The 18,123-nt window shown below is 54.6% G+C and overlaps 2 protein-coding genes across 2 annotated transcripts in view; one reads left to right on the top strand and one right to left on the bottom strand.

Annotated features, from left to right (window-relative positions):
* Positions 1-204: 204 nt before the first annotated feature.
* LOC118888674 (60S ribosomal protein L39) lies at positions 205-570 on the bottom strand. Its single transcript, XM_036840003.1, has one exon. The coding sequence runs from the start codon at positions 521-523 to the stop codon at positions 368-370; it is 156 nt and encodes a 51-aa protein (XP_036695898.1). The 5' UTR covers positions 524-570; the 3' UTR covers positions 205-367.
* A 495-nt stretch (positions 571-1,065) lies between these two features.
* PLEKHD1 (pleckstrin homology and coiled-coil domain containing D1) overlaps positions 1,066-18,123 on the top strand; it is a 29,376-nt gene continuing 12,318 nt past the window's right edge. The window contains exons 1-6 of the mRNA XM_036844771.1: positions 1,066-1,306; positions 14,240-14,333; positions 14,656-14,745; positions 14,976-15,052; positions 15,909-16,000; positions 16,998-17,050. Coding sequence (XP_036700666.1) covers positions 1,158-1,306; positions 14,240-14,333; positions 14,656-14,745; positions 14,976-15,052; positions 15,909-16,000; positions 16,998-17,050 — 555 coding nt within the window. The 5' untranslated portion in view covers positions 1,066-1,157. The remainder of the gene's footprint in view (positions 1,307-14,239; positions 14,334-14,655; positions 14,746-14,975; positions 15,053-15,908; positions 16,001-16,997; positions 17,051-18,123) is intronic.

Raw genomic sequence — 18,123 nt, forward strand, 5'->3', positions numbered from 1 at the left:
CGCACTTCCCGTAACAGTAGGTATAAGAGCTGCTAGTTACAGGGAGCTATTAAACAACAAAATCTAACAAACCACTTCCTTACTTTTACTAGCCATACTTCTAAGTACCTGGTAACTAGAGAACATTTCTATCATTGAACAGTCCTGTGTTACATCTGATAGGAGGGGTATTTATTCAGTACATCATCACAAACCAGAATACAGTAACAGTTCCAACAAAAGGTTCACATGTTTATTACTGAGCTACACAGTGAGCAGTGGTGAGGAAAGATCAAGAAAAGAGGAGAGAGCATCAAACACAGGCAGCTAGCTGTTCCAGACACTAGTGATGTTCTGATTATGTGTGCCACTTCATATGTGAGGCTCCTTATAGACCCAGCTTGGTTCTTCTCCAATGTCTTCTCTTAGAGTTGTACCTGATTTTATTACCAGTTTTCATTCGAATCCACTGGGGAATGGGACGATTCTGCTTTTGTTTCTTGGCCAGGAATCGTTTGATCCTGAAAGTCTTGTGAGAAGACATGACGAGGAGCAAATCCAACCGCACATAGGATGGCGGACAAGAGAAAAAGAGCGTGTTCCCGGTTTTGATGTGGGCGCTGCAACCGAGCGGGAACCCGGGGGAGAAAAGGGCACGCGGGATGGGGGCGGGGAAGTGCTGGGGCCTCGTCTCGGGGCCGGGCGACCCGCCGGGACCTTCCGGACGCACGGAGCCCGGCCCTCCCGCCGGCGCCCGCACTGATTGGCGCTCGCGGCCGGCCTCCAGCCAGCTCACCTGCCCCTCCCAGCCAATCGGGGCCACCAGAATTGGGGCTGTCTCAGGGAGGGGGGTGGGCGATGCTGCTGGCTGGAGGCTGAGCCTCCCTCCCCGCCGAGTTCCCGCCTGGCCCGGCGCAGCCCGCAGCCCGAGCCGCAGGCTGCGCGCCCCTCGCCAGTTGCCGCGGCGCTCCGGACCCGGCGCGCTTTAACGCAGCAGCCCTCGGTCGGGGCCGCCCCGCGTCTCCGCCGGCTGCGACGCGCCCCGACGACGCCCGGAGGCGCCCGCCGACGCCGACGCCCCGCAGCCTCCCGCCGCGCCCGCCCTCTCCCGGAGCCCCGCGCCCGTGCCGACCCCGGGGAGCGGGTGGGCCCGGCTGGGGCGGCCCCGCTGAAGCAGGATGTTCACGTCCAAGTCCAACTCGGTGTCGCCCTCGCCGTCTCTGGAGCAGGCTGACTCGGACGCGCTGGACATCAGCACCAAAGTGCAGCTCTATGGTGTGCTGTGGAAGCGGCCCTTCGGGAGGCCGTCGGCCAAGTGGTCCCGACGGTGAGTGCCCCTGCCGCGCCCGGTGAGGGCCGCCGGGGGAGGGAGCCAGGGCCGAAGGACCCCCTACCAAACCCTTCATTACCGTCCTACCTCTGCCTTCCTTTGTGACCTTGGCCTCGCCCCATTTCACTCTACGCTGGCTCCTCCTGGAAGATGTGGATCCCAGCCTGGGCTGGGTCATCTCAGCCCGAGGCTGGTCGAGCTGGGGTGGGACCACTGAGTTCTCTGCGGAATGGATTTAAGTCGGGTTGGGGAGAGTGGGTGTGGGCTGAAGAGATCGTGGCCGTGGTAGGAGCCCAGCTGGGTCAGATTGGGCCATACTCTGCTGCGGAGGAAGAAGCCCTGTCTCCAGCCAAAGATAGCCTCCTGGGAGCCCCACTGCGGTTCCAACATCTTCACAACTCCCCTGCTCCAGGCTTCTAGAAGTGCACTTAAGCTGGGACGTAGGTGTCCTACATCCCACCCCCCACTTCCGCCTGCCCCCAACTGGTACATACACTGAGAGAGCTTCTGAAAGGCACCGGCCAGGAGAAGGAAGAAGGGCCTAGAAGGCTCTGTGCCCACCCCTGGAGGAGTGATGCTGGGAACCCCTCCAACTGTCCCTTGAAATGCATATATTTCAAGGGAGATGGTGCAGAGACTGAGGAAAGTGGGGGAAAGGATGGACTGGTCCTGTTAGAAGGATGGATCCCTTGGAAGGGGTGGTTGGCAAGTTCAGAGCAGCCTGGGTCTTTCAGCATCAGCTTCCTGGTCCCAACTCAGAGGCCACACTCCCCAGACATCAGTAGCTACTTTCCACTCATAAATGAACCTGGAAGGTATTGGAGGAAGGGAGAGTTCACAGCCCTGAATTTGCAGGAAGCTCCCAATGCTGGTTTCAGGAGCAATGGGACACCTTCTGGACAGCTTTCACCTTCAAGGCCATCTCAGTTCTGAGGTTTGCTATGGAATGGCCTAGTGAACTCAGACCCTGATCGGCCCCTCCCTGGAGGCATGATCCTGCCCAGGAAACTAGGATTGTGTCTAGATGCCCCTTCCCAACCCACACTATGAGTCTGCCCCTGAGCCGGGGCGGGGGGGACTTCATATGTTCCCAGGAACACAGTTCACGGAGACATGGTAGTGGTTGGTTCTGATGAATAATTTAATATGTCTGCAAGACCACAGAACAAACGGAGCTGTAGATGGTGTTTCACATTTTACATACCTGGTTTCACATACTTTTGTTAGTTCTGCTGGATTTCACTCTAGGGTTTAATGGGATGTAGGCTCCTTGAGTTCCTCCAAAGTTCAACTTATCTCTGATCCCCTGAATGGAGGCCTGGGGCAGCATGGAGAGCATCTTGTGAGGGGTTTCCAAGGCTGTGCTGTCTGAGCTGCAGTTCCCGAGCGCCAGGAGCAAGCTTGTCTCTACCAGGGCACCCGAGTGGTGGTGGGAAGGCTGCTTATAAATTTAAGAACCATTAGCAGAGTGCCCCATCACCACTTCTACCTCAGCTGCTCCAGGCAGCCCACACTCCTCCACTGGGTCTGGCTGCTGTCCTTGGTATTACCTCCGGACATCCAAGATGTCTCTTTCCAGGCATTTTCACCTGATTGCATCCCTAGTAAATGCTAGGGGTCTGCAACCCTCAGGTTCTGTCCCCTAGCCCCCCTCACCCACAGGTGTGGGGACCTGGCCCCTACAGCTACAGTTGATTCCAGGGCTGGGAGGTGTTGGGGACAAAAGCTCCCAGCTAAAAGCACAGTGATGGAGCCAAGGGGGCCTTGGAGAGCTGTAGTGCCCCCACCCCAAGAATCTCCACCAGTAACCCCTACAGCCACTCAGAAACCATCCAATCCAAGTCAGAACAGCATACATGCCCTGCAAAGTCAGGCCCTCCAGCCCCCTTCCAAGGAGACTGTCACTTCTGTTCCCTTCCTTTGTGGGAATTCTGGAGTTGCCACTGTGAAAAGACTCCCCTTCCCCTGGGACTCAGGAAAGAACTAACATTCCCCCTGCCCACCCTAGGCCTCTGTCCATGTTCACAGTTCTGGGAACACACCAGATACACACACACACACACACACACACACACACACACACACACACACACACACACACACATGATTTCGCCTTGGATCAGCAACAGCCAGCCAGAGAGGGTCTGGGATGGGGGAGGCATGATGCTAAGCTTAGCTCCCTTTCAATGCCCAGCAGGGGCCCCTGGGTCCCAGTTCCCCATTTGTGAAGTGGAGTCTCTGGCCTCCAGCTAATTAGCAGCCGCAGGAAGGCCTGGGAAGGGGCAGCTCAGGCCCGCCACTGCAGAGCCTTGCCATTAGGGCGATCGATGCCCTGGGAGGGGGACAGCTAAGAGGAGGGGCCCTGGAAAGGCTCCCGAGCCACATAAATAACGAACGGGCAGGATGGAAGCGGCTGTAGCCAGCTGGGTTCTGTAAAACCTCTTCCGCTCAGGGTCTGTTTCAGGGCTGTGCCTCCAGCTCCTGGTGCCCCAGCAGTCCTGCCCTTCCCGGGGTGGGAAGGTGCCTTTGAGCTGAAGGGTCAGCTTTTTTCCCATGAACAACAAAAAGAGAAAGGGATCAAAAACATTCCTTAGCAGAGATAAGAGGATCTGGAAGAGGTGTCTAGAGGGCAAGGTGGATGATTCTGTCCTCCCCGTAACCTGTGAGCAGTGGAGATGCGGGTGCTGAGAGACAAGGAGGAAGGGAGTAGAGCATCTCTGCCTTGGCTGGTGTCAGCCCCGTGGTAGGGCTGGTCCAGCAGACAGGCCAGCTCTCTCTCAGGGCTTCATACCTTCCCTGGCATTCCAGTCCCTCTCCCAAATCCCCCCCAACACCTCCCAAGGCTGGAGCCCCTGATGAGGCGGGCCCAGCCCATTCCTTCCTGCAGCAGAAGCGTCTACACTCCCGTCCCTCCTCCGCCAGCCCCCCAGGTGTAAGGTGACCAGTGGGCCCTGAGCTCAGCCCAGCAGCAGCTCACTCTTGTGGAACATTGGCGGGTCCTGCCTCAGGGAGCTGAGACTCGTGGTGTCCACTAAGTGCCAGGGAAACCATGGAGACAGTGGCCTAATTTCCCAAATCTCAGGCCACAACCTGCGCAGGTGTGGAAAGATGATCTGTGCAGTTGGTGGTCATCATACCAAAAAGACTTGGGGAGACTTTCTTCACACAGAAATTTGGGTTTGGGAGTTTCATCTTTGGCTCTGAGCACCGCTTCCTAAAGGTGACACTGCGATACTGAGCTGTCCCAAAGGGCTGAGGGAAGAGCTAGCATATCACCTCCACGCACTAGGCTCTGCCTCACGCTAGTGACACTGGGATTTGGTCTCACTTTCTGGCTCACGTAGCGTTTCTCACAGCTGACTGGGAGGTGTCCCCCCCAGCACAGCTGCAGCATTTCTGCTTGTTCTATCCCAGCTGGGGGGTGCCTGCAGGCCCCTCTTTTTATAATCAACTTGTGTTCTACAAACTTCTTTTAGAAGGATGGCATTTGGTGGTAGGCAGTGGCTAGGTGGCGGCTGAGGGATCTCCCCAGATCCCTCTGTCCATCGCACCCTGCCCCTTCTGAGGTGGTGGCATCGAGGTTACACTGAGTCCTTAGCTTAAGGAGATGGGTACACTCTCCGGATCGCAGCACAGCTGTAAAATGAAATTAACACCCATTATTTCAGGCTTCACTGTGGTCCTGTGATGATTTGCCTGCACCAAAGTTAAATGAGTTGGTTGTGCAAACAAGGCACACTTCTTCCTTTCCCCGTGCTCCCAAGGAGCTGGCGTTAGAGGCTGTTGATGGCCTGTTTGAAAATGGGGGCCAGAACTCAAGCAAGAACCCTTTCAGGCAATTCAACTTCCTTATGTCCAAGACTTGGAAATATAAAGCTGTTTCTTTTGAGAGCAGCTGTGGCCATGGTGGCAGGTGCACCCATGCTTAGAGGCAGGACCTCTGACTTCCAGTCCCAGCTCTGCCCGTGACCAGCCGCATGACTCAGGCCGAGGCATGGCTGTGTCACATCTCACTGGCTGGCAGTGTCTCATCCACAGAATGGAAATGGATCAAATTGTGGCTTTTAAACTCTGTTCCATGGTGATTCTACAAGTGCCTCAACTCCACCACAGGGGGGTGGGGAGAGAAGGCGGGGCTCCAAGGCCCCCTCCCACTTCACCCAGTGCCTCTGCACTGTTATCTGCTTGACCTAGTAAGCTTGTCTTTGCTATGTTGTTTGAAGAATCCTGCTCACATTTTTTGGAGCCCGTTGGACTTGATGATCTCTGCATAAACCCTAACTTGTCATCACCCATGTATCAGTACTTCACAGGCAGGATTCCTCCTGTCCTGTCATCTCAGACCTAGAGCCAGGCAAGTGGCAGAGGCCAGGATGAGCATCCCCTGAGCATACAAGGCCACCCGGACAGAATGAAAAGGGACACGCACTGAGGGCTGTGTCATTTCTACCTTCCTTCTGCCACTTCTGAAAGGGACACTTCTGATAAGCTGTCCTTCCCCGGCTCTAGGGTTTACCTGGCTTCAAACCCCACACCCCCGTTCTCAGTGCCTGAGGGGCTCAGGGACGGGGGAGCCTGTGTGCTGGTTCTGTTCTGGATGTTTGTGCCCAGGGAAGAAGGGACAGCCAGGCTGGGTATCCCGCCTTCCCGTGAAATGTAACCCATGGGCCGCTCGCATGTCCGCTGGGCTCTGGCTGCCCTCTTGAGAGGGAGATGTTTGGCGCAAGGTCTCATCCCACAGGAAGACTTGAGGAAGTGTAAAGCCTGCACAGGGTTTCTGCTAATCCCCGAGGGTCTCTAAACTCTTGTTTCCTTGTTTGTGTATGAATTGGCTGCCCAGTGTAGATGCTTCTTGCACTAGCAGATATGGACCCCGGCTCATTCCTCCGTCTTCGCGCCCATCCCCCCGCCACACAGTTGCACCAGCCTCCACACAAGGTCTTTGGGGGTCTAGTAGACTGTGCTGAGGGGCAGGTTTGGCAAAGAGCAGGGTGGAAGAGGCATTTAAATCCCAGAGGTGCAAGCACCTAGTTGAGGGTCAGCTCCCTAGTTTCTCGAGCTTTCCAGGCACCGCATCTCACTACCATCAGAGCTGGGATTGTTCACTGCTATCTCTTGACCCTGTAGGACCCAGGCTCTTGCATCTTCCCTGCATCATCTCTTCTCTGCATTCTCCCATCACCCCTCCTCCCCACCGCCCTCCAGGATTTCCCCCAACTCCAAGTTTCTCTCACTCTGATGCAAAGCCCTTTCCAGCCCGTACGCCCACACTTGGCTTTTGCACCTCCAAACATTAAGGAGCTCTGCAGAGTAGATGGGCCTTTCTTTGCGAGGACCCACCCAGCCTAGAAGGTACCTGTGGGTCTAAGTAACATTTTTTCCCTCACTTCCAGCTGGATCGACTGTGAAGCCTATGTTAGCTATCAAGCTCTGCTTGAGCCCTTGTCACCTTCAGAGCACTGAGGAGGGGAGTAAAGGTGGAGGCATAGCTTAGGAAGGTTCGCTAGTTCAGCTTGGATTGCACCTGTGTCCACCCTGTCACCTAAGCTAGCGTCCTGGCCCTCATGCCATCCCAGACTCTGCTCTCCCCACTCTTGTCTATTCAACAAGGCCTGCTGATTCTTATCAGCAATAACCAATAACTCTGTTATAAACAATAACTCTAATCTGCGCCTTTGCCCGGGTGTGGAGCCCTCAAAGCCACCGTCTCCATGTCTACAACTGCAATTTGACCTCACAAGTGCCCTGTTTGAAACCCACTGGCAGCTCCCCTCATCTGCAAGAAGTAGCCTCACATTCTCACAAGGACCACACGCCCCACCCTGGTCTGGTCCCCACTTCTCTCTTTGACCTTGACTCACCCCCTACTCTCCCTCCCCCCACACCACTGCCCACCCCTTTGGCACTTACCTGCCAGTAATGCCAGACATATTCCGATAACCTCGAACACACTATTCGTTGCATCTGCTGTTCCCTCTGTCTGGAATGCATCTCCCCTTTCCTCTTCCTCTCAGTTTCCTAGATACTCCTATTCATTCTTCCAAACCCTGCTCAGTTGTCACCTCCTCTCACTTGCCACTCCCTTGGCTGGACACCCAAACCATTTGTTCCTCACTGGTCTGTACTCTTCCGGTGTCTCATACAAACTTACAATGTCACAGGGTACCCTGGTGCTTTGTAATGATCCCAGCTGCCCACTTACCAGCTGTGTAACCTGGGGCATATTACTTAACCTCTCTGTTCTCCACTTAACCTCATCTAGCTCACGTGAGGAGTGAGTAGTTAACAAACATTCTGATGTTACTAAAACAGTGCCTGGCACAGACGAGGAGCTTGATTAGCATTGAGTAGTTCTCAAATTATTGATTTATACAACTCTCACTCCTGCATTTGCTCCCTGAGGGCAGGAAATCATCAAGCCCCAGGGCCCAGGCTGTACCAGGTGATTCATTCACGCTGACCTGAGCTGGCCAGGAGCTTACAGTCACTTTGCAGAGAGAAGCTCTAAGAAGACAAACAACAATGCCAGGTCTGAAGCGATGAGGAGAGACAAGTGCAGTGATGAGGGGGTCAGGCATCAGGGAGCACAGCAGTTGAGAACCTGAGCTCTGTCAGCATGTTACCCAACCAGGTTTGTTTGCCCGACGCACAGCAAGCCAAGCACTGAGGCACCCAGGTTTACAGCAGAGAAAAGTTTTATTCACAAGGCAGCCAAGTGAGGAGACGGGAGAATAAATCTCAAATTCGTCTCCCCGAAGGCGAGGAGCTTGGGGTATTTATGGTATAAACAAGCAGGGTGGTGTGAGGCGTGGGGAGAGGTGATTGGAGGGAAGGAGGTGAGGGAATTGGTGTTCTGCGCAGGCGTATCTGAGTTACAGACTTCTTCATGGGAGGCATGTGCAAATTCCAGGTGAGTTTGGTATGAACCGTGGGGGAATTTGGGGCTGTGACGTCAAAAGGTCACCTATGGGACAAGCAAGTCTATTCTGTGCAGACTGGGATGCGCAGGGTTGGGTCCCTCCGGTTTCAGCAGGTTTCGTTGTGTTACAAGCAGAGGGGTTTTAAAGAAGCCGTTCCCTTATCTGCTGTTCTGTAAGACAGGCTCAAGAGTTTGTTAGTCACCAGTTTCTGTTATGGGTTTTTAACCCTATGGGGCACAGTTTCAGTTCTCCCTATCTTTTGATCCAATTCCTCAATCTTGAGGGAAGAGGCCTACTTTCTGCTGTTAAGGGGCGAAGGCCTACAGAGGATTTGAGGAATGGAATTGTTTTGCATTTGATTGCAAATATGGGACCAAGGCTTTGGGTCTGGGTCTTTTTTTTTTTTTGGCGGGGGTGGGGGGGGTGGTGGTCTGGGTCTTTATGTTGAATGATCATCCTATGGATTAGAACTTGGGGCTTAAGGATGCGTGGCAAAGAGCAAGTACAGAGTTTTAGCAAGAAGGAGTATAAGTCCTGGCAAGCACACAAAAAAGGACGGTTTAAGTAATCCCTCAAATATAGACCTTATTCCTGATGGGATCCATAAGAAGATATTTCCCAAGAGATCGAATCCAGGTCCTCGTGATGACCCTTGTTGGAGCCAAGTTGTCTAATTTTCTCTCAGTAGGTTTTAACTTCCAATGTGGTATTAATATATACATAGCAGGAGCTACCGGCCACTACACATATGCCCCTTTCTCTGCTGCAAACCTCAGCCTCTGCACGTCAGGCAAACGAACCTGCTTCAGTAACAGGCAGACAGAGCTGAGTTCCCAGTTTGCCCTTTGCTAGTTGCTGAATCTTTCTGTGCCTCAGTTTCCTCACCAGTGAAATGGAAAAACAAACACCCCCATCTCTTAGAATTGTTATGAGAGATTTAAATGAGATAATGTCAATAAAACACTTAGAAAAATGAGTGTCTTGGTACCTCATAAATGCTCCTTAATCTAGAGGTGAAAATACTTAAATTCCTTAAAACCAGAGAGAAGAGGCAGCCAGGGTAGACGCTGACCCCCCAGACACAGACTCACGCACGCTCTCTGGGCTTCACCACAGCACAGTGGGCTGGACGGGGAGGCCCTGAGGGCTAGGGCTGGAGACGGAGCTTCACCCAGGACTGAAGTTGGCCTGGATAGAGGGGTGGGCCTTGGACAGGAGGGAGGGGCAAATGCAGGAGAGTGCTGTGTGTTTGGAGGACAGCGAGCTGGCCAGCTGGGCTGGAGCCAAGAGCTCCCGCCAGTAGGAGCTTTTGTGAACACAAATGGGAAAGGAGGTCAGAGGAGGCTGCGGCAGACATTGAACCTAATAATAATAAATAAAATAGTAGTAATAAAAGTAAACACTTAAGGAATATTTACCATGTGTCTCACAATGTTTGAAGTCTTTATGTGAACAAACTCATTTCATTATCCTGACAACCCTAAGAGATGTACGTACTATTATTATCCTCAAGTTACTCTGGGGGACCTGAGACCTAGAGAGATCAGGGGACTTGCCCTGGTCAAACTGCTGGTAAGTGGCAGAGCTCTGACCCTTGGCTACCCCAGCCTTAACACTTACTGCCTTTGGCCCATCTGTTTCCTGCCCAGGTGCTGGCACGAAGACCAGGGAAGCTCCCAAGACAGTGTGGTGTGGGTGTAGAAGCAAGCAGGGGCTGTTGTCTTTGGGTTCCAGTCCCAGCTCCACCTCTGCCCTGGCTGTGTGACCTTGCATGTGTTACTTCACCTCTAAGCCTCAGTTTCCTCATCTGTAAAATGGGAACAAAAACCCCTACCTTCCAGGATCGTTCCATGGATCAAATACTGATACGTACGTTCTGCATGGAAGCCAGTACATGAGAACAGCTAAGTAATCAGTGACTGTCTCCGGCCCTTACTCAGCCAGCCCAACTCTGCAGGGCCCAGAAGGAGGCGGCCCCTGGCTTGCAGTCAGAATGGGAGGCCTGGGAGTAAGGGGACTTCGGAGAAAGGGGCAGGAAGAGGAAGTGTCCTTCTGTGCAGGGGCACTCAGGCCCTGGGCCCCCACCTGCTGAGGTGAAGCTGAGAGTCATCAGCTGGAGCAGCGGGCAGGCACTGAGGCGAGGTTATAAGCAAAGCCAGCCCTTTGGGTCCTCGAAGTGTGCTTGCCAAGTATGCCCTTTCTTGGGCCATCCTCTTCCTTGCCAGCCAGGGAGTCACCCTCCTCCTCCAGGTCCGTGCCGGCTCCCCTCCCTGTGACCCTCACCCCTACTCAAACCAAACTGAAAGGCAGCTGCAACAGGGCCAGTCTTGGCATGCATGGCTCATGGGCCCTTCACAACCCCTGCAGCCATGGGGGCCCTGAGGCCTGCTGAAGTCTGGCTGGCGTGGAACAAAGGCTACCCTGGACATCTGTCTTCCCCTGCCTCTCTGTGCCCTCCTTCAGAGGGCAAGGGGAGGAGGGCCGTGACATGTGGGGACACATCCTGTGTGGCAGACAAGTGCAGAGGACTTTATGTGCCTTTATCCACCGGATCCTTTCTTGCCCCTCTTGTGGCCACTAATGGATCCCCGTGCCTCCCCCCTTCCTGACACTCCCCACCAACAATCTGTTCTCAGCCCAGCAGCCAGGCTGAACCTTTTGCAGTGTGAGTCAGATCATGTCACCCCTCTCAAAACCTTCAGTGGCTGTCCCTCTTAGAGGAAAAACCAGCCTCTAACAACTAGCAGTCTGACTTTCAGCAGGTTGTGTCACCTTTCTGCTTCATTTCTGCCCATAGAAATACAGACACCTGCCTCATAGGATAATAGTGAGTATTAAATGAATTAACAGCGGTAACTGCTTGGAATAAGGCATGGCTTGGGATAAGTGCTAAGTAAACATTAGCTTTATCATTAATGTTATTACAGTAGCCAACAGGCTCTTACACAATCTGCTTTCTACCTAGCTCCCTCTGCTGCAGCCATGCTGCAGCCTCAGTTCCTTCCAGAGCCAGGCACACTTCCGACCCCAGGGCCTTTGCACCTGCAGTTCCTCTGCCTGGAACACTAACCTCTCCGCAAATATTACCTTCAGGCTCTTCCTGACCATTCTGTTTAATATCAAAACCTCCCCGACTCACCCCTCACCCCATGACTTACCCTGCTTTATTTTCCTCCATAGCATTTATCGACGTCTAGTACATGGCATTTCTTTCTTACTTATTTACCATCTGCCTTCCCACTACACACACTCACTCAAGTATAATCTCTATGGGGACAGATATTTGCATGTCTCTTGTCCACAACTCTATCCCCAACACCCAGAACATTGCCTGGCATAGGTGGGAGTGCAGCGATTCTTTGCTGAATCAATGAATGTATCTTCATAGCAGCCCCAAGGGACAGATATTTGCACCCTCATTTTATAGAGGAGCTTTGAAGGACAGACTCAGTGAGGCTGGGAGCTTGCTTGAGGCTGTGGCTTGAGGGATGGAGATTGGTTGCCTCCAGAGCCCCGTTCTCTCCCTGCCCGTGTGTCTAGTGACCTTCAGCCTGCCACCCGCACTCGTCCCTGACACAGTGCTTTGCTCTGAGTGAAGAGGGTGCTCCAGAAGTATCGGGGAGGCACGAAGCTATTTATCTTACTCAGCTCAGGCAGATACCACAGACTGAGTGAACAGTCAAACTGTTAAACCCTTCTGCTAAACAACAGAAATATATTTTCTCGCTGTTCTTGGAGGCTGGAAGTCTGAGATCAGGTGCTGACATAGGCAGGTTCTGGTAAGGACCCTCTTCCTGGCTTGCAGACGGCTGCCTTCTCACTTTGTTCTCAAGTGGCAGAGTGGGAGAGCAAATGCTTCCTCCTGGAAGGCCACAGTCACGTTGGATTATGGCCCTATTTCTCGACCTCATTTAACCTTAATTACCGCCCAAAGACCCTGTCTCCAGATACAGTCACATTGGGGGTTAGGGCTTCAACATGTGAATCTGGGGGAACACAGTTCAGTCCATAGCAGTATTTCAGAAGCCATTGAAAAGGGAGGAGAAGGGTCCCCAGGAGGCGGCTGCCTCCCGTTTTCCTGTGGGTAATGGGACCATGGGAATGCGTCACTCAGCCCTGTCCCGGGTCTTCTGTGAATTGGCGGAGTGATGAGCACAATCTCACTTGATCCTCATGATAACCAGACGAGGTCGGCGTTATCACCCTCATCCTGCAGGTGAAAACACTGACGCTCAGAGAGGTGAGCTTACTCACCCAAGGCCCCACAGCTGAGAAGTGGCAGGTCTGTGTTCTTAACTACTCTGTGAATTTCCCTTGCAACTGTCTGGGGACATCTCTCTCGTCCCACAGGACTGAGGGACCATGGCCCGCCCTCTAGGAGCCCAGTGTCCCCTCCAGACAAGATGAGCACACGGAGTGTGGCTATGGAGTGCCAAGTGCCAAGTGCATGGCCAGTCAGGAGGTGCAGGGGGAGCTCCGACGGCAGTGTGGGCTGGGCTGGTCACCAAGGGTGAGGCAGTTTCAGCCAGATGGAGAGAGAGGGTGGGCACTCCTGGGAGAGCTGCACAATCTCCTTCGCAGGATCATGCAAAACACAGTAAGGCAATGAGCTCAGTGCTCGCCTGGAGCAGAGAGGCTGAAGGGCAGAAGTGGTGGGAAAGCCAGGAAGGTGGGCAGGGGTCAGGTGCTGGGGGGCTCAGGAGGTGCCTGCAGTTCTGCAGAGGGTGGTATTCGTGTGTTCTTCCTCCACTGGGGGAAGAGTTGGCATTAGCAGGATGTCACCTCTGAGGTCCACAGCTCCCCTCAGTATCTGGCTGGGCAGAGAGGGTCGGTGCAAATAAAGAACATGGCTGGGGTGAGGCGCACAGCAGAGGACAGAGCTGAGCTCCTTTCCTAGGGGAGGTGAGACGGCAGCTGCCAGCCATCCCAGCGACCCTCCCGCTGTAGCTGTGGCCTCAGGAAGGGTCCCATGGCTGGTGGCACCTTCAGAGATTCGCCAGCAACTTTTCAAGCCCCTCCCAAGAGGGTGTGTCCAACCAGTGATGTGCTGATAAATATTTAACAACTGGCTCTCTTGGGAGTGGGGTGGGGTGGAGCACTGCTTTGTAGCATTTGGTGATTTTCATGGTGTAAATACTCACAGTATGACTGACATCAGCTACCAATACGGTGTCACTGAACACAGAGCCGGCGAGAGTTGCGCTGTTGGCTGTCATGAGCCCATCTGAGCACTGTTTCTGGCTCCCCCACAAGTCCCATGGCTCCAACAGTGACATTAGCAGGGGCCCTGGGAGGAAGGAGCCAGCCACTCTGAGTGTCCCGGAGCCTCGGGGCTCTCAGTTCCAACTGGATCTTCCCCAGGAGGGCACCTGGTGTCTTATCCTAGTCAGCTCCAAGCACTAGTTCTGTGAGAGTCCCCGGGGTGGGTCCAGTGCTCCACCTGTGGGCATCAAAGTCAGAAAGCACCAAGGGCCCAGAGATCCTAAGTTAGACCCAAATCCCAGAAGGAGGCTGTGGGGCAGCTGAGCCCAAAGGCAACGCAGGTGTCACATGTAGGCGGCAGGCCTGGCCTCACCAGCCTGGTACCCACATCCCATCTGATTGCCAGTCTTCAGGACCACTTGTCAAAAGACCCACCTTGGGATCCTGTGTCTTCTTGCCCTCCTTCTGCCTCTCCTGGGGTAGACCCTAAGGGACCAAGGTGATGGCTCACGGGGCTGAAGGTACCTGAGGGGAAGGACCACAGATACCCTGGAGCCAGTTGTGGAAGCCCCTGAAGGCCACTTGTGCCCACTTCCACTGGTGCAAGGGTTGGGCTGCCTGGTGGTGGGTGACTGACCAGCTGAGGCCTTTGCCCGGATGTGGCACATGAGTTGGTGAGGATGAGTCTGAGCTGGTGTCCCCAAGGGCTCCCCATGTGAATGTGGGCCCCTCAAGGTCACTCTTGTCGTCCTGAGAAACCTCACCCTTTCTCTCCTGGTTGCCCCTCCTTTACCACCACCTGCTATAGGTTTTTCATCATCAAAGAGAGCTTTCTTCTTTACTACTCTGAGAGTGAAAAAAAGAGCTTTGAAACCAATAAATACTTCAATATACATCCTAAGGTGAGGGGACCTCTCCCCAGGGCCACAGCGGGGGAGGGCCCAGGGGGGACAACGGGGGCTGGTATCCTCTGAGGGTAGGGTACCATCTGTTGTCCTGCTCTGGTCTAACAGGGAGTCTGGAAAACAAGTCCTTTTGGGGGCACAAGCCACCCTGGCCCCCTCCTGGCCTGGGTCCCCGCCCTCCAGTGCCCCCTCTGGGAAAGTTCTGGTCTGGCTTCCTCTCGGGCCCTGGGCAACACCTGGCTATGGCTGAGGGCTCCCAGAGGCCTTGAGTGACCTGGGCTGGGTGGGGGGGTGGGTGCCTCTTCTGATTCTTTCTCAGGGTGTCATCCCTCTCGGGGGCTGCCTGGTGGAGGCTAAGGAAGAGCCCAGCATGCCCTACGCCATGAAAATCTCCCATCAAGATTTCCACGTGAGTAAGGCTCTCCTCTTGGCCTGGGCTCAGCAGGGGCAGAGCAGCTTCTCTGGGACCCCAGGCTCCCTAGGGGCAACCCCTCCAGTGGGCTGGCCTGGGAAGAGTGTCAGTGACTTGGGGATGTCGGGTGGGAGAGCAGAACAGGGCCTGCAGAGGCCTGGCCGTGGCCTCCGTGGTCCTCAAGGTGGCCTCCTCTCAGGCACAGCCATGGCTCCTCTTCCTGGCAGGGGAACATCTTGCTGGCTGCCGAGTCGGAGTTTGAGCAGACCCAGTGGCTGGAGATGCTGCAGGAGTCTGGGAAGGTGTAAGTGCGCACGAGCAGGAGGGGTCAGCCTGAGGGTCCAGAAGGGGAAAGAGTGTGGGCTGTGCCGACCCTGGTCTCCCTGCCTCTCTGCTGGGATCCCGGTGGGTACTGAGCACCCTAGGAGAGGGCAGGGTGGGGAGGACAAGGGCTGTGGGAGCTGGTTATTGTGGGGAGAGGAGACAGACCAGGTTTCGAGCATCTTCGGGGGGTCTCCTAAGTGAGCTTTGAGCAAAGTGAGTTTGCTTGTCTAGCGTCACAGGTGGCAGACGTGGACACCGTTTGTCTCCAACTCTCAGGAGCAAATCCGGCATCGCTAGGAGGATTTGGCTGCCTCCTGACCCCCGTCTCATCTCCCCAGGCCCATAATTAACCCTAGCTCAGGCCAGAGCTGGTGTTTGGTACATCAGAATCCAGATCACAGAAACCTCCAGCCCAGCACTATCCATTTGCGCACGAACCCCTGTCCCAGCACCTGCCTATTCATGCTGGGTCGTGCTTTTAGTTCCACAAATAATGCTGAGTGCCTGCCCTGTGCCAGGCCTTGTGCCAGGTGGCGGGCATTCAATGGTGTAGAAAGCAGCCCAGGAAGCAATCTCTTCCCTGCTCCCAAAGTTCTGTTGGCCCAGCGCACGGTGGCCCACTTTGCAGCCTGGGCCGGCCTCTGGGGACTGTAGCTGATCGATGCTGGTGGCGTGCCCAGAGCCGCAGGTGCCGCGGTTGAATGCGAGCTGGGATTCTGGAGGAGAAAGAATGGCGAGTACACGCCATGCACATTCTCTTTCTCCTCCACCCTTCTGTTTTAACAATTTTGTGTTTCTTCCTCTTCTCTCCTGTCCCATCTGCCCTCCCGCCCCAGGACTTGGAAGAATGCCCAGCTGGGAGAAGCCATGATCAAAAGCCTAGAGGCCCAGGGGCTGCAGCTGGCCAAGGAGAAGCAGGAGTATTTAGGTTGGCTGAGGGATGGGCTGGAAACTGAGGCTCCCTGACGGTAGCATTTCAGGGCCGGGGGCTGCAGCCCAGGGCTTGATGCAGGACTGAGAGAGCGTGTCTTGGGTGGGGCTTAGCAGGCTATGAGGAGCCAGAGACTGGCTCGGAGCCTGGAGGGCTCTATGGCGTGATACATGTCCTCTGGGCCAGCAGGACAGGAGGCAGAAGAGTGTGGTGGTTAGGAGCCTGGCCTCTGGACCCAGCTTTGTCATTTATCCATCAGCTGTGTGTATCTTTAGGCAGCTCAGCCTAAGTTTCAGTTTCCTCATCCTTAAAATGGAGACATTTTTGTTCCTAGCTTTTAGAGGTGGTATGAGAGTCAGGTTAAATAAGAAAATGCCTGGAAGCACTTGTGTCAGGCATGCAGTAAGGGTCCCACAAGTGGAATTGATGTTATCCTGCCCAGGGCCCCAAAGGTCTGGACTTGGTCCCAGTTCTGACCCCCAGCCCACTTTAAGGTTCTAGGCCCCTGTGTTCCTGACTGGCTGGTAGGCATGCTCTGTTTGAGAAAGAAGAAGGTGAGCCTGGGAGGTCGTTCCTTTACCTGGGACCCTCTCCCCCGCTTAGACAAGTGGGGCCCCAGCACTGGTCCCCCTCTGCCTGCTCCAGACACCCTCTGCCCCCAGGACCTGCCCCGCCTCACTAGCCAGACACCAGCACAGAGGTTAACAGCACCCCGGGGGTGCAGAGACCCACTTGAGCTTCCAAAGCTGAGCTGCCATTGTCTTATGAACGCACAAAGCAGAGACAGTGCCGGGACGGGAGTGAAGCAGCTCAGGCCAGCACGGGGCTTCCATCCCCGGGAGCTGCCCCACCCCCTCTGTCTGGCCTGGGCACGGCAGTGCCGACGTCTTCCTTGGGGGGAGCTGGGGGTGATGGAGGTGATTGCAGGCACTGACCCCTCAGGACTGGATCTGGAGTGAGCTTTTCGTGAGAGTGTGTGTGCTTGCTTTGGCAGACAAACTGATGGAAGAGACTGAAGAACTCTGCCTTCAGAGGGAGCAGAGAGAGGTAGGGGCACGTTGAGGCTGCTCCCCGCCGCCTCCCGCTCTGTGGGCCCTTTCACAGCCACAGTGTACTGGCTTGTGTTCCTGGCATTAGGGAGTGGTGTAGGGGAGATGGGCACCCAGACAACTTGCTGGGAAATCAGACAGGCGGGGCAGGGAGGCCAATGAGATGACAGTGCTCGGGACTTGCTGTTGCTTCTTGGCAAGAAGTGTATTTCTCCTTGCCAGTCCCGGGGGAGGAAAATAAAAAGGGTGGGTGATCACTTTCTAGAGAAAGAGCCATTCAAAAATTTTATAAGCTGTGTCAGGAGGTAATGAGCTGCTGGTCACTGGTGATATTCACAGGAGGCCGCGGTGGCCTTTCTCATCCATAGCGGGGCTTCTGGCACCATAAAGGTGATTGGGTTGGATGATATCAGAGGTTCCTTCATCCTCTAAATGTCAACATACAAGTTCTAAGGAGGCCAAGCATTGGCTGGGGGCAGACTGTGGCGTGGAGACCCTTGCCTCATTTGAAGACGGGGACTGCTGAAGTCCATGCCGTTTGGGATCTCCATGCAGCACTGGGCCTTGCCTGTTCTGAGAAATCACGACCACCCCTGAAGGGCAGGGTAGGGTAGTGGTTAGCAGTGCTGACTTGGAGTCAGGCTGCCTGTGTCTGTATTGGACCTTCACTGCTTCTGGCTGTGTGACCCTGGGCAAGTTACCTAACCTCTCTGAACATTAATAGTGTCATGTGAAAAATGGGGTTAATAATAGAACCCATCTTATCAGGGATGTTTTGAGGATTCAGTGAGGTGTTACATAGAAAGTGCTTAGCACATAGTACGTGCTTAATGAACATCTACGTTTGTTAGTGTTATGAACATTAATTAGCCCATCCTGCACTTGAACTGCCTGAGCCCCAAGCCCCAGAGTGGCATACCCTGAGGTGCCTGCAGAGGGAGGGCCTGATTTGGTCCACTTCTCTTTGCCTGGTGCCTGTTCGTTGTCTCTCCCAGGCAAGTCCAGGGCTGGGCCCATCAGCCTGGGCTCAGTGCCTGCCTCTCTGACTTGACTCTTGCAAACTCCTCACCC

This window comes from Balaenoptera musculus, chromosome 2, assembly GCF_009873245.2.
Source record: "Balaenoptera musculus isolate JJ_BM4_2016_0621 chromosome 2, mBalMus1.pri.v3, whole genome shotgun sequence".
Lineage (NCBI taxonomy): Eukaryota > Metazoa > Chordata > Mammalia > Artiodactyla > Balaenopteridae > Balaenoptera > Balaenoptera musculus.